We start from the raw sequence: 13,885 nt of genomic DNA, 5'->3' as shown, positions 1-13,885 counted from the left end.
CAGCTATGCCCCACAGCCCCCTCTTAAGAAACCAGCCCCCAAAAGTGCCCAGAGTGTTTCAAAGGAACAGGTTTTTAGTGAAGTTTTATTGAAAATAATAATTCTTGTGCATAACAAATCACACTAGTGCAACATAAATATAATGTGAAAGAAGTAACTTAATAGCGAGGGTCTTGCCTTGGAAAGAAGAGTCAAAATACTGCAATTATGTCCTTTACAATAAATTGGACTGAAGCTGCCCAGGTCTCCAGCATTCAGGTATGGCAATCTCCTTGTGCCAGGCTGTAGAGACTTCATCAGGCCAGTGGGTTTGGTGCCAGAGCCCACGTTTTGTTTGTAATAACACAACTCAATGTACTTCATTTCTCACCTTGGCTGGGTCAAAAGCCTGGCCTAGGGCTTGCATTTCATGGTGAGCTCAGCTCGCCCAAGCATGCTCTGGCTGGCTGGGGGTAACTTCATTCTTCCCTCTGCTTCCTTTCTTGTGGCATCTCTTTGGCCCATGCCAGGGTAGAAGTCTTATCTAGTAAAGCCCAAGTCTGAAAGTGAAAATAGTCACATCACATCCCCCACAGCAAATGTCACTGCATGTTTAGTCAGTCTTTATTGCTGGTGCAGTCTTTTTGCTCTAGCTCATGCAGCACCTAGCCTGATTGAGCCTGGGTCTGTGCCTGGCTTTCCTAGGTGCACCTAAAGGTCTACACTAAACATCAGTCCTTGGGAAAGAAATGAGCGGGTTTAGTCACTGGCTTTTGGAGTTGCAGGCGCTCCCCATAGGACATCTTACAGGTGAGCTCAGTTTCTGTCATGAGAACTGGCCATCAGAGGCTCAGGGTGGCAAGCTGTGCCAGGGCATGGAGCAGGAAGGGCATCTCTGTGGCAGAGATCCCCAGGTGACTGTGCAGCTCAGGTTGCTGGAGCTGTGAGCTGCTGTGGTTGCAGCCTGCCAGCTCCCTGCAAAGCCTGCGCTTTTCCAGAGAGCATGGTTAGGGAGACACAGCCTGCAAAGGTACTCCTCAGCAAGCACCCATCCCAACATGGACTCGTGCACTCTTCAAAGGCAGTTGGATAGGGAAATGGTTCTCTGGGGACATCAAGAAGGGTTTGTGCTCTGCCCTTTCAGATCCACCTTCAGGGAAGGAGTGGGAATAACTTCTTTCTAGACACTGTTTGGGTTGAGTTTTGAGGGCTGAGATGGAGGCAATCCTTTGCTCACAAAATGAGGATTGACATACACTTCAATCATTTCCTGGTACTCCTCTGATTTGTCCTCATGGAGATCAAAGAAATTTTTCAGCAGGTCCAAGTTGAAGTAGTGCACTGTGACAACAGTGATCCCAGCCACAAAACAGAGCAAGCCTGGAAGACAAAGTGCTCTCTGAGAGCGTTCCTGTAAACACCAGCACACTTCCCACCCACCTCCTCTGATGGCCTCCTGCCAGGGGACAAGACCTCCTTTTATGGAAGATGGCCTTCTAATAATGTATGAGGTGGCTTCAGCTGCTGTGCCGAGCATCTTAAAACCCAGGCAAGTGATCCCCATCTCTCCTTGCATTATTGCACCTCAGGGACTAAAAAACCCTTCATCACCCCTGAGATGAGGATGGTGTCCCCTCTTCTGCCAGCCCTTTCCACGTCTCTGCCAGGATCTGCTTTGCCAAGGCACAGGCTGGGGCTATGGTGGGCTGCACTCCCCAAGCTCTCTCACCTCCATTTCCGAGGGGAAAGCACTGGGACTCTTGCACACCCAGAGGGACAAGGTGGCGTGTCCTGGTGCAGCTTGGTGCCCTTACCAGTTGCTAGCGTGATCCAGAAAGATCCCCCATAGCCTATGTGCAGGGTTGCAGTCCCAAACTGGATCGGGCACATCAGGGAATTCCTCGCAGTGGAGAACGAGAGCAAGGAAAAGATCATGAAGGCTGCTGTGGCCAGGAGCATGTAGCCTCCGTAGACTAGAACGGGCATGGCAAAGAGCATATTTGAGATGAGCCAAGTGCAAAAGGCCACCCTGGAGGCAAGAGAAGACCCACAGATGAGTTGTGCAAGTGTCACAGACTAGGATGCTCTATGTGAGGATTTCCATGTGGGAGGAAGAACATGGGCTCACACAAGGCCAAGCAGCTCTGTGGGCAGGCTGGAGTGATCCCTAGCTTTGCGGGCTGAGCAAGCAGATGTGCAATGCTCACGCTCTACATCCAGAAGGCAGAAGCCCAGATTTCCTCTTCCCATTGCTCAGCCCACAGACTGAACCAGCCTCAAGGAGGCCATGAAAGCCCACTCAGTGTATCTAGACAATCTCAGCTCCCTGCCCTTCCATGTGTGGGGCAGTGCAGAACCCAGAGAGTGGCACAGGACTGGGATAACTGGAAAAGCAGGCATAAGTCATTGGCAGCAGCTCTGGACTTGGCTGAGCTGGGTGACAGGGGGAATGCTTCAGCCACGGGCCAGGAGTTCTCACTCCGTGGCATTGCCAAGCCCCTTTCCTAGTTCCTGCATCCCTGCTGTCAAACCCAGAGCAGGGGGAACAGCACTGCAATGGTCTTTGCTCTCCACAGCCCGTGGTAGAGGGGACCATCTCCTGACAGCTGGGGACCAGCTCTCCCTCAGCTCAAGTGAGCAGCAACGTGTTGCTGCTCAGCAGATCCTACTAAAGAATCATAGAATCATTCAGGTTGGAAAAGACCTAATCAAGTCCAGCCATTAACCTAGCACTGCCAAGTCCACCACCAAGCCATATGACCCCGTAATAAGCTTTCCCTTAGCTGGTCCCACTCCCAGACACTAAATACCCTCCCCGATAGGGATGAGAGAGTTCTGCACACACCCATGGGTGTCTCTGGGCCATTGAGGACAGCAGCTCTGACTCCATGGGGGTGGACCCCTGCCATCATCATGACACTATGGCAAGGATCTGCACCATGTTCCTCTCTCCTGTGCCCAGCCCTGGTGGAGCTGACCAGCAGAGAGAACCAGAACCTCCTATCTGCTCACCCCAAAGTGCCTACGTGGCCACCGGTTTGACCTCAGACCTTGCAGAGGCCCCTCCATGCACAGAACCTTCCTCCTGGCAGCACGCAATCACCATTCATCTTGGAGTACTAGGGACAGGGCAGCAGAGCCCTTCCCACATCCTTGCATCTCCCCTGCCTGTGCAAGCAGAGAAAGACTCACCAGAGAGTGGCTGATGCATAGTGGCTGGAGATGCGGTACTGCCTGTGCATGTTGCAGGGGCTTTGCGTGGTGAACTTCTCTGCCACGTAGAGGATGGGGCTGGGCAGCCCCCTCTCCAGCCCTTTGCTGTAGCTGTGGTCATAGTCTGCATCAAAGCTCCAGGCAAAGTGCTCATTGTAGCTGATGGTCTCATTGACCTGATTCACTGGGTTTCCTGCCGGAGGGAGAAGACTGAGGTCCCACTGTGTCCCAGCAGCCTGTGTGCTGCCAGCCAGGTGCAGAGGCACCCCAGGGACAGCAGGGTCCCAGGAACACCCACACAGACCATGGCCACCCACAGAGCACTTGGAGACCTTCTGGGGCCATGGCTGCTGTAGAGGGGACATCAGACTCACCCACCAGTGTGATATTCACCCCCACCAGGCCAATGTGCAGCCCAACATCCACGTTCACCAGGGCATGGCTGAAGGACTTGTAGGAGGTGTTTGCTGTTACCCAGCCGGTCTCCCAGTCCCCTGTGAACTGGACAACTGCCAGGAAAAGTAAAGCTGGGATTAAAGAGGGACTGGTCTCAGGCTTTGCTGTGCTCAAGGCTGGGACCATGAGCAGCAGCATTCACACCGTGGCACCGCAAGGGAGGGTAAGGAGGGCAGGAGAGCTGACTCAGCCACCAGGATGTGCCTCAACCAGCTCCCTCCCACACCCTGGTGGAGCTCATGTCCTCCCTTCACTGTGCATCCACTCCCTTGATCCAGGAGCAGTGGAGCTAGGATCCCCAGGGATGAGCCCCATGACCTGATTCCTCCTTGAACATCCTCTCCAGAACTTCCTTGCAAGCTCCCCACCACGGCGAGCACCACAGTCCTTGGGGACAGGGCTCAAAACCAAGCCTCTTCATCGACCTCGGGAACAGGAGTGAGTTTTATTCCAAATATTAAGCTCCCTAGATCACACTTTTAGTGATTAGTGAAGATCACTGTCATATGGAGGTGGTGGAGAGGGGTGGCTAGTGCTATCACAGCTCTGACAGCCAGTTCAGCTGGGGGGGGGGGGGGGGGGGGGGGGGGGGGGGGAGAAAAATTTGAAGCATCTCTGGTATATAATTTTTTTTGGAACAAAGTATTCTTTTCTGAAACACTGTTGCTTTGTGGTGGGCTTAATTTTCCAGTATTGAAATGATCTGAAAGTGAAGGTGATTATTAATCTCAGGCTGAACAAGAAAACCTGCCCCAAAATAAGTTCAGCTGCTGAAACAAATTGTGAAGGCACTGATCCAGTAGCAGCTCTGCAGGAATGTTTTCTAGCTGCAGGGTTGAATGTGCCCTGCTGCCACCAGACAGAAACCCTGATGCTGGTTTTGAAACAACTAATTCCTTCTGTGTGCCCAAGCAGCACCTGGCTGCATCCTTGTAATGAGTGTGGCGCTGGATGGCTCTCCAGGGCTGAGCTGGTTAAGGCTGTGGAGCAAGCCCTGACCTCCACCCCTCTGCCACCTCCAGCCTGACACCATGTTCCCAGGTGGCTCTGGTGGCATCTCCCAGCACCAGGTGGAGGGTGGCCACTGCATGCTGGACTGGCCCATGTGTTGGCCAGCAGATCCCCACAGCTGGTCACAGCCTGGCTATCTAGTTCTATTGGGGTTGCGTCATTTAGGTTGTGCTTCATCATCCCTCTTCAAGCAGTCTTGTAATCTGCTCTGTCCTTCACAGCAGGAGAGTTTTCTTGATTTAGGGTCAGGGCTGGTTTCTCTCCCCATCTGGCATCTTCTGTCCCCTCAGTACACCTTTCTCTTACACATCCTGTTGCCCTGTCAGAGTTGGAAATCCCACAGCCTAGTTCCCACCACCAGTCCTATTTATTACAGAAGATTCCCTGGCTTCTGCTAAATCAAATCCCCTCCATTTCCTCCTGCCTTGCTCCTTGGAAGGTCTTTACCCCCTGGTCCCAGCCTCTGCCCTGTCTGTGTTTTGTTTTGACCTGCTCTCTCCACATCACCACAAGGCTCCTCTCCTTCTCCAAATGTGCCTGGCCACACTTTGAACTGTTCAGCCATGCTCCCTCAGCAGCGGGCATCTTGGGAGGGCTTGCACGGTGTGAGAAAATAATGGAAGACTGGCAAGGATGATTGTAAACACATTCAGGTCACTGCAGCTAATTGTTTAGCCTTGTGCTAACTTGTGTTCTACCTGTGACAAGTAGAATGTCTGTGGTTAAATAACATAGCCCTGTGATAGACTCAGAGGCACCCAATCAAGCATGTTTGAGATTCCTGCCCTGCTATGGGAAAGATCCAAGCACGGTGGTAAACTGTGCCTTCGTGAATCCCTGAGGCAGGAAAACAGCAGGTTCAGCGATGCTCTAGCATGGACTGAGCTCAGCCGTGCCTGTGTCCCCGCTTGTGTGCCTCTGCCCAGGTGCTGCTTTGGGGATCCCCCGGTTCATGAGATAACAAAAATAAACTTACTCTTTACATTTCATCTGTGGTTTTGGGTTGTTCCTGTGTCCTGCCTGTGCCGGCTCACATACATAGTCAGAGGAACACAGGGCTGTGCAGCCCACCAGAGCTGGGGCTGTCTGACCTGGTGCAGCTACTGCCAGCAAAGCTCCCTCTTGATTCAGAAATGACAACGGGCACCTCCAGGGGCTCTCATTGCCCATACCAGGGATGGGAAAGCCCTTCAGAGAGGCTGTGTGACTGCTTTGCAGAGCAGAGCTGGGGTAGGATAGACCCTGCAACCAGCCTCTACCAGGCCACAGCTGTGATCACCAGCTCGCATTTCCCAGAAGCGGACCCTACCCCAGGGTTTAATCCTGCCCCCGGACCCACCCTCAGAGGGCTGTGCAGCACTTACCGATGATCACCACTCCTATGAGGAGACTGAGGAGAACTCTGAGAATCCAATATAGCCTCTGCAGGGAAAGAGGTGGGACGTCAGGCAGGGAGGAACAGCCCCAGCTGTCCTGCCTCACCCTGAACCAGCCAGGAGTGCCTCAGCATCCAAAGCATGGGGGGAGGGCAGATGCTTATCCCCAGGGAGCGGGGTCACACACCCACCGCCCGTCCACGGATGCCCGGGATGATAAGCAGGAAGCTGCAAGCGAATGTTAGGAAGACCACAATCACTATGATGGCGCTGATGTCAAACACGAAGGCCTTCCTCTGCTGTGGGTAGAAGGGGTAACTGCCATCAAAGACAGTCATCCTGTACCTCCAGGAGCCTGTGGGAGAGAGGTGGTCACAGTGGGTCCCTGCCTGCAATGAATGTCCTGCCTGGCTCCCTCAAGCCTATGGTGCTCAGCTCCAGCTCAGCTCTGGAATAACCAGCTGCCGGAGGTCACCTCAAAACTCCCCAGAGGGACAAGGAAACATGATGCTGCAAGGGAACAGGCAGGGTGAAAAACTCCCCAGCAAACACACCACCCAAAAGTCCTTGGTGAAGGAGAGGAGGTGCCTGGGGCAGGACTTCCACCAGCCCAGAGGAATTGTGGCAGCACAGGGAACCACAAGCTGCAGTCCTGCTGCAGCCTGAGGACCAGCCCAAGCACAGAAACCTGTTGAGCAGCTCCTCCCTAGACAGAGATGACACTTTCCCTCCAGCAGATGCAGCTGGGGCTTTCCACTTTGTGGCGTGTGGCTAGAGCAAGTCCATGAGCAGAGCCACCACTGACAGATGCAGCCTACTTCCAAAATGGCAAGGAACCACTGAGAACTGTTCCTGCGCTTGGTCCAGAGGGGCCAGAAGTAACCCCTAGAGCTGGGATGTGGGTCCAAGGGGCACACGAACATCAGGAGCACATCTCAAGGCTAAAGGAAACTGACTTACATGAGACAATGAAGCGTGTAATTCCCTTCAACAGCTTTGAATCCCCTCTGACACTTTAGTTCTAGCACTTACTGAGCTTCCCCCATTCCTGGGTTAGATCTTTTCTACCAAAACTGATTACATGCTTAGTTCTTTTATTTTGCCTATTTAATAACATCTCTGCATGTAACTACCCTGGGAAGTCTAAAGTCAGAGAATGCCAGAGCTTATATGACTCATGACCAAAGACAATTTTATTCTGTCCCTGCCTGGAGGAGTTGATTTTATTTTAATTTTCTGAAAACAGTGTTAATCATATTTTTAGGTAAGATCCAATCCAGAGCAATTCAGCCACAAAAAAGTGGGTTCCAAATCCCTAGAAGTGGGTGGGTGTAGAGGAATGAAGCCAGTGGGTTAATTAACATTGATAATATGCAGCTGTGGGCTTGCCTCAGCGGCAGTGGGTTGATGGACATGGATGATGTGCAGGTGTAGCTTGTTCCCACTAAGTAGTTAAGTACCTCCAAGGACTGTGGGAGAGGTGGCTGGATGGAGGGGGAGTGGGGTGGTCTGACCTCTGGAGGAAGGACAAACAGCAGGGGGACAGTAGAATCTGACCGACGGTAAAAACCTTATTACAGCTAATAGCTTGGTTGTGCTGCAACAGAGGGTGCCCCGTGTGAGGCTTGAGCTCAGGGCCTTCTGATTATGAGACTGAGTGTAATGAGCAGCATCAGGTGGGGATTACAGTAAGTATCATAAAACAGTTTACCTGGACAGCTGAAGTCACTTTTCAGTCCATAAAGCAGTGTTTGGTTTCAGAGTAGTTCTCTGTCCAGCAGCCCAGATCATTGCAGCAGTTTAACAGACCCTGGGTTTTTACAACTGACCTAGGCCTGACCTTGCCCCAGTGCTCTGCTCCAGGCTAACAGAGCTATCTTGTGTACTTACCGGTCTTGTCTGCGGCTATTTCCCTGGAAAGCCAAACCTAGAGAAGGGCAGCCCTCGAGCACCACTCCTGCTGTGATTACCTGGCAAGCAGCAGCTCTGGTGGATTCCCAGTGCTACAGTGTCAGACTGAAGTCCAGCTGTGGGATCCCCAGCCCAGCAAGTGTGCCCACAAAACAGTATGAGCAGCTGTAAGAGAAGAGATAAGCTGTAAGAGAGCAGTTTAACCTGGGTCAAGTTAAATCTTGGTTGCTTGAATTCCACTCAAACTTAAGTTTTATTATATCTTTGCCCAAACTCATATGAGACATTGAGGGAAGGAACGATTTCCAAGTCTGTATTCACTGAAACACAGCTCTTCACAGCTTAATACAGGTCAACAATACATAACAATTGCAGACCCAGAACATAACGTGGAAAATGTTGCCCTGTTAAATCTAAATTTAATTTTCAAACAGTATCAAGGGACGTTTGCATTTCCTTTACATTTTGCAGTGCCTGGGGATAGTTTTATAGAGAATTTCCAGGGAAGCAACTCTTTCTGTCGCTGTCCATCCCACCTTTCTCACTTGATTACCCTGTGCAGAAGACCAGCTCCTTGGCATTTTTTCAGCTTTGAAGTGGAAAACTGGTGCCTGCAGCTCAGGGCAGGAGAAACTGAAGTTGTTGCACCTTGGAAAGCACCCTCCATGCAGAAGCAAAGCTGTGGCACTAGAGCCCCTGTGGTTTCCTCTGTCACAGTGTATGGAGAGGGAAAAGACTAGAGACATCTTCAAGGAAGGATCAGTAATTTAGAAGTGGTCAACTTGTCTTTTGTTTAAAATATTTTGGACTGGCAGGGGAGAAAGGCAAAGGAGGTAGAAAGCTTGCCCAAACCCCAGCAGTTTCTCCTTACAGCAGACCCCATTTTCCTGCCCTGGAATGAATCGAGCTGGAAAGGACCTTTCTGAAGTGCCCAGTCACCCCCCCCTCGCAGAGCCAAGAGCGCTCCTGGACGGGGTTGCTCAGGGCCGCGGGGCGGTATTTCCCATTGAAATAAGAGAAATCCTGTCCCCTGGAAACTGAGTGATCAGACCCGCAATTCGGGGTGGGGGTGGGGGGGGTGGGGGGGGTGACGACGGACTTCTTGCATTTTCCAGCCCCTGTGAAAGGGTCAAATCGGGATAGGAAAAACCATCAGGTTAACGCAACATGGGGATACATCCTCTCATCTCCTGTCCTGTCCTCCCCACCCTCCCCTAGCCGGGCCCCCCCAAGCCGGGAGGGCTGCTCCCCGGGGCGCTTCGGGGTGAGGGGGGGGCAGCCCCTTCCTACCTGCCTGCGGAGGGACCCAGGCGGCATCGGCCGCACCGCGCTGTTCTTATAGGCAGCGGCGGGCGCGGAGCCCCGAGTAAATGCCGGCCCGGCCCGGCCCGCCCCGCTACTGCTACCGCGCCCGCCCCGCCGCGCCGCCCTGCCCCGCCGCGCTGCCCACTCGCCGCCCCGCCGTACAGGTGAGCGCCGCGGCCGGGGGCCGCCGCGACCTGGGCTGGTGGTCTGGGGGGTCGGTGCCCCGCGCGTCCCTTGCCTCCCCGCTGCGGGGCTCGGCGCCGGGGCCGCTGCTACCTGCGGGAGTCGGGCTGCGCGCGGTGTCGCTGGTGGAGTGGGCTGCGGGTCGTGCCGGTGCTGTCTCCTGCTTGGGGGACAAGCTGGGCTGGGGTCGTGTTGGGGGGCGCGTGTGGAAGTGGACGGGCCACGCGTTTCTTTCCCGGCTGGTGGACGGGGGGGGATGAGGCCATGTGTGCTCCCATCTGCGTGGGAGCCGGGGTGCTCTGGGGACAGCGCACAGCATGAGATGGGGGTACACCTCCTCATCCGCATGGGGGACCAAGGGCCAGGGCCGCTTGTGTCCCTGCCTGCTTGGCACACCTGCAGGAGGTGCTGGAAGGTTGGGGCCAGCATGGAGGGCTGGGAGGGTCTGGGTCTTGTGTGAGGACAGGGTAGGATGGTCACATGTGTCCTCACCTGTGGGTGCTATGGAACCATGCACATCCCCACCTGTGAGGGAGCGGGGCCACAGGAAACAGATTGGGAATATGCATGTCTCTGCCTGCCATGGGTACAGGACTTCGTGGGGACAGGCATCCTTATGTCCCACCAGGGGAGGGAGTCCCTGCTGTGTACCATCATGGCACTGGGGCATCTGGCCCCAGGGTTGTCCCCAGGTGAAAAGCTGGAGACACTGCTGGTCCCTGTATGCATGCTGTCCATACTGCGTGCACGGGTTTAGGATTCTCTGGATGGCATCCAAGGCTGGGGAGATGCAGCCTATTCTGGAACCCCGGAGCTGGCTGGCTGGTGGGAGGAGGTAGCAGCCCCCCCATCTGCCCCACCAGCCCTGCAGAGCTAGACATAAGCAGTGACTAACAAGAACCATAGGGATCAGGCTCCAGGCTTCTTGAATGTCTTGAAACTGCTCTTCTCTACCTGTATGGTCACACTAAGTTCTGCAGTGGGGCTGCTGCTCTCCCAGGATGCTGACGTGTCCCACAGTCCCGGTTGACAAGTGGCTCTGGGAAGAGGTCAGGAGATATTTGGGGGCTGAAGCTCTAACTTCAGGGGAAACACAGCTGCTGAGATCAGGTGGAGTGGGAGATCCTTGCTTTGGGGGAAGCCATGTGTTTGCATTCTCTGCAGCAAGGTTTTTGGAGGGGTGTGAAACTCCAAGCCTTAACAGGACACAGGATCCTCTCTGATGGGAGAAGACAAGGCTGGGGAAGGAGGCACTTCATTTCACTAGGTGCAGAGGGAGGGAATGACTTTCCAAAGGTGGCACAGGGAATTTGTGGAAAAGCAGAGTCTGGAGGGCTCATCAGATCACACAATATTTCTGAAAAGCTTGACAAGCCTGTGGAGCTAACCCAGACTTGCAAAGCTTTCCTGCAGCAAGCTGCACCATGGGATTCCAAGGTCAGTCAAACTTCATTATGTCAAGGAACCCCCGGGTGGTTTGCAAGATTTTGGAGGCAGATGTGAGAGCAGGGGGCTCTCTTCTTTTTCTTTATGGAAAAGCCTGCAAGTGGTCCTCAACACATGGGAGAGCACACTGGGGAGTGTGAAGCTGGAACTCTCAGCTGAAGCGTGGAAAAGGAGTTTGTGGGACAGTCGAGTGCCACTAATGAGATGCCCATCTTCCTTGGGCATGAGGTCCCTAGACCAGGTCTGCATGTTCCTCCTCTTGAGTGCAACCTGAGGACTGCTGTGACTCAGCCTTGCCTGTAGGGAGTTCTCAGCAACAGTTGGAGGCTTCACAGGCAGGGGAGACATGGTGCCAACATCTCCTCACACCTTTGCAGACCAAGTTCTGTCAGGGAGAGCTGCCAGGGGAAGGGAATGGCTATTGAGATTTGGTTGGGGAAGACAAGATGCTGACGTGCCCAGTAACTTGTAGGAAGACGTAAAGGCAGAGTAGAGGCTTGGAAGAGAAGATCCATGTTGTTAGGAAAGACCCTCAGAAGTCTGTGGTCCAACCTACTGCTCGGAGTAAGACCACCACAGTCACTGTATCACACTGACCGTAGACAAGGCAGGAAAGCCTCCAGAGACACCCCTCTGCTCCCCCCAGTCTTGGGCTGACTAGGCAATAAGTGAGTTTTCAGTGCTGGGCCATGGAGAGATTAAAAGTGCATGAGAACTGCCATGTTATCTCATGGCTTGGGTGTCATGAATCCTGACTTAGGATCCTGCCGGCTATTCCAATTTGTCACAAATGAGTGATTTAAGTCATGTAAAGAATCGCCATCAGAGGTATTAGCAAAAGTGTTTTTAATATGATGTTGTACAAGTGTTGACTTAACAAGGTTTGATGGCAACGTTCACTCTATTACTTACTGCATGGAAGAAACATACAAAGGCAAATCAAATTAGAATCAAGCTAGAATGATTTATGCAGACACCAGAGATGCAAAAGGGTAACAGGGACCCTCCCATCGAGTCACAGGGTTCAGAGTGAGCTCCCTTGCTTCCTAAACTCCTGATGGAGCTTAGATGTGGCTAGGTCCAGTCTTAGCGTCAGACTTGGACAATGGTTTATGTCTAATGGAATTAGCTACATGGATTTCATTAGTACTGATTCAGCATGCTATCAGTCAGCTGCGGAGGTTCTGTTGCGAATAAGGGCTCTCTCCACCTTGGGTAAGAAAGGATCTCTTAGTCTGGGGTAAGGAAGCCCAAACTGGGAGAGGCATCCCAGAGCAAGGGGAGGGTCGCCGGCATGCAGTCCAGTTGAATTTAGAGAGAATTGGAATTGGATTGATCCAAAGATCTGTCATCGGCAAAAGGTCTCTGCCTCGAAGAGCAACCTTGAGAGGTGTCCCAGCCCAAGGGGAGATCACTGCCACACAGCCATGCTGCTGAGCAGAGAGAGCTCAAAGGTGACTTACTTAGGCTGCTGTATTTATGGGGTAAAGTGGTTGGCTCCTAGTCAAATTGCACACAATCGGGAAGGGATGCATGGGGCTCCTTGTACCCACAGCTTGCTTTGTTGCTTGATAAATTAGTTTGGGAAAAAACACCGGCTATTCATGTGTTGATCGTATGATTCGTGTTCCAAGCTCATATGCACCAGTGCTCTCTGGGTCACTCTGCTCCTTTGTGGATTTCCTGAAGGAGTTCTTGGCCCAGCTACAGCTCAGGCCTTTATCTCCCTTGGAGCCTGTGCCCCCTGTTAAGGGGTCAGGTGCATCCATCATGTTGGGTCAAGAGCAATTCCCATAGCGGTGGAAATGGGAGGTTTGCTCAGTGACAGAATGAATTTTAAAACACATTTTGTGCTAGAGCCCTGCAAGAACACCGAAGGGCAAGGAGGAAACATGCTGTGCTGTGACTGTGGGTAATGGGCTCTGAGCCTTGGCTTTGCCTCATGTTTCCTGGGTGACTTTGGTAAATCTGCTGCAGCAGGTTCAGGTCTCAGCTCTAGATGGGGGTTACAACTCTGTACATTTTGATATAGCAGGAGGTAACTTACCCGGCTGTGTCTATGGAGACTCTTCCTACAGTGTGGGAGGTCGTGGGGACCTCTGCACACAAACCACACCTGCTGCAGGTTGCTCAGGGTGTCTCCAGCCATGCAGCCCTCCACGTTGGTTTCAGCAGGGAACAGGCTGTTTCCATGGGAGAGCTTTCTGGCAGCAGTCCCCACTGGTGATGGTCCTGGCAGAGGTCTTAGCCATCTCCATGCTTCACCCATTGGCCAGACTTCTGTGTTCCTCCTATGGGATGGGGCTTGCAAAGCCTCTGGTTCCCACCAACTGCACAACCCAAATCTCACGTCCACAAGACCACAGTCAGCGGTGGGCTGTAGGCTGGAAGAGCTCTGGGGCCCCTTCCACAGAGGCATGCTCCAGGAGGACAGGAGTGGCACTGGGTGACCAGGAAGACCACCCAGTGCTGCTCTCAGCAGCTCTGAGGCTTCAGCAGCCCCAGCTGACGTTCATGGAGGTGGGGCCAGAACCAAAACTGCGATCAGTGCAGAGGTATTTCAACAGTGATTTAATGTTAAATCCATGTTACAGAAAGCTAACAGGGTGGTTTGCCTGTAATAATGTTTTGTGAGTTGCAGAGTGCAGGTGAGCCATGGTGATGGCAGAGGAACGTGGAAATGTCATTTCTTGAGAAACAGCTTGTTTTCTAACGCAAAAGGCCAAAAGTACAGAAATCTCTAGCAGCCAGGGAGTCAAGACAGGTTATATGCTATGCTCACAACGTGGTAATGAGCGTTCAGTTTTATGAACACAATTAATGTGAGTGCAAATGACAATATTTAAATCTCAAATCTCTTCATTTGCCAGGTGAGTAGTTTATTTAGTGACTCGCATTGTACAATTTATGCCACTGGCAGTTATAAGTGAAAAATCCACATTGCAATTCCCAGTAAATCAAAAATAAAACCTAAAGAGCTGCTGGCAGCATTTAAGCCTTTCTGA

General features: G+C 52.7%; 1 protein-coding gene across 2 annotated transcripts; it reads right to left on the bottom strand.

Annotated features, from left to right (window-relative positions):
* Positions 1-67: 67 nt before the first annotated feature.
* Positions 68-9,863, bottom strand: LOC308067771 (dual oxidase maturation factor 1-like; the record flags this gene model as incomplete). 2 transcript variants are annotated; one of them, XM_080397154.1, is made up of 9 exons in its annotated part: positions 68-539; positions 1,236-1,359; positions 1,794-2,008; positions 3,172-3,385; positions 3,567-3,701; positions 6,024-6,081; positions 6,227-6,390; positions 8,006-8,111; positions 9,237-9,863. In XM_080397154.1, 9 exons carry the CDS (start codon positions 9,861-9,863, stop codon positions 524-526), a joined length of 1,659 nt encoding a protein of 552 aa, XP_080253280.1. In that variant the 3' UTR covers positions 68-523. The 2 variants fall into 2 exon arrangements, with proteins under 2 accessions (XP_080253280.1, XP_080253279.1); XM_080397153.1 differs by having other exon boundaries at positions 68-1,359.
* Positions 9,864-13,885: the final 4,022 nt, after the last annotated feature.

Source organism: Falco punctatus, assembly GCF_963210335.1.
Source record: "Falco punctatus genome assembly, chromosome: 7".
NCBI classification, from domain to species: Eukaryota; Metazoa; Chordata; class Aves; order Falconiformes; family Falconidae; genus Falco; species Falco punctatus.
The sequence above is the reverse complement of the archived record's forward strand: the minus strand, read 5'-3'. Positions and strand labels throughout refer to the sequence as shown.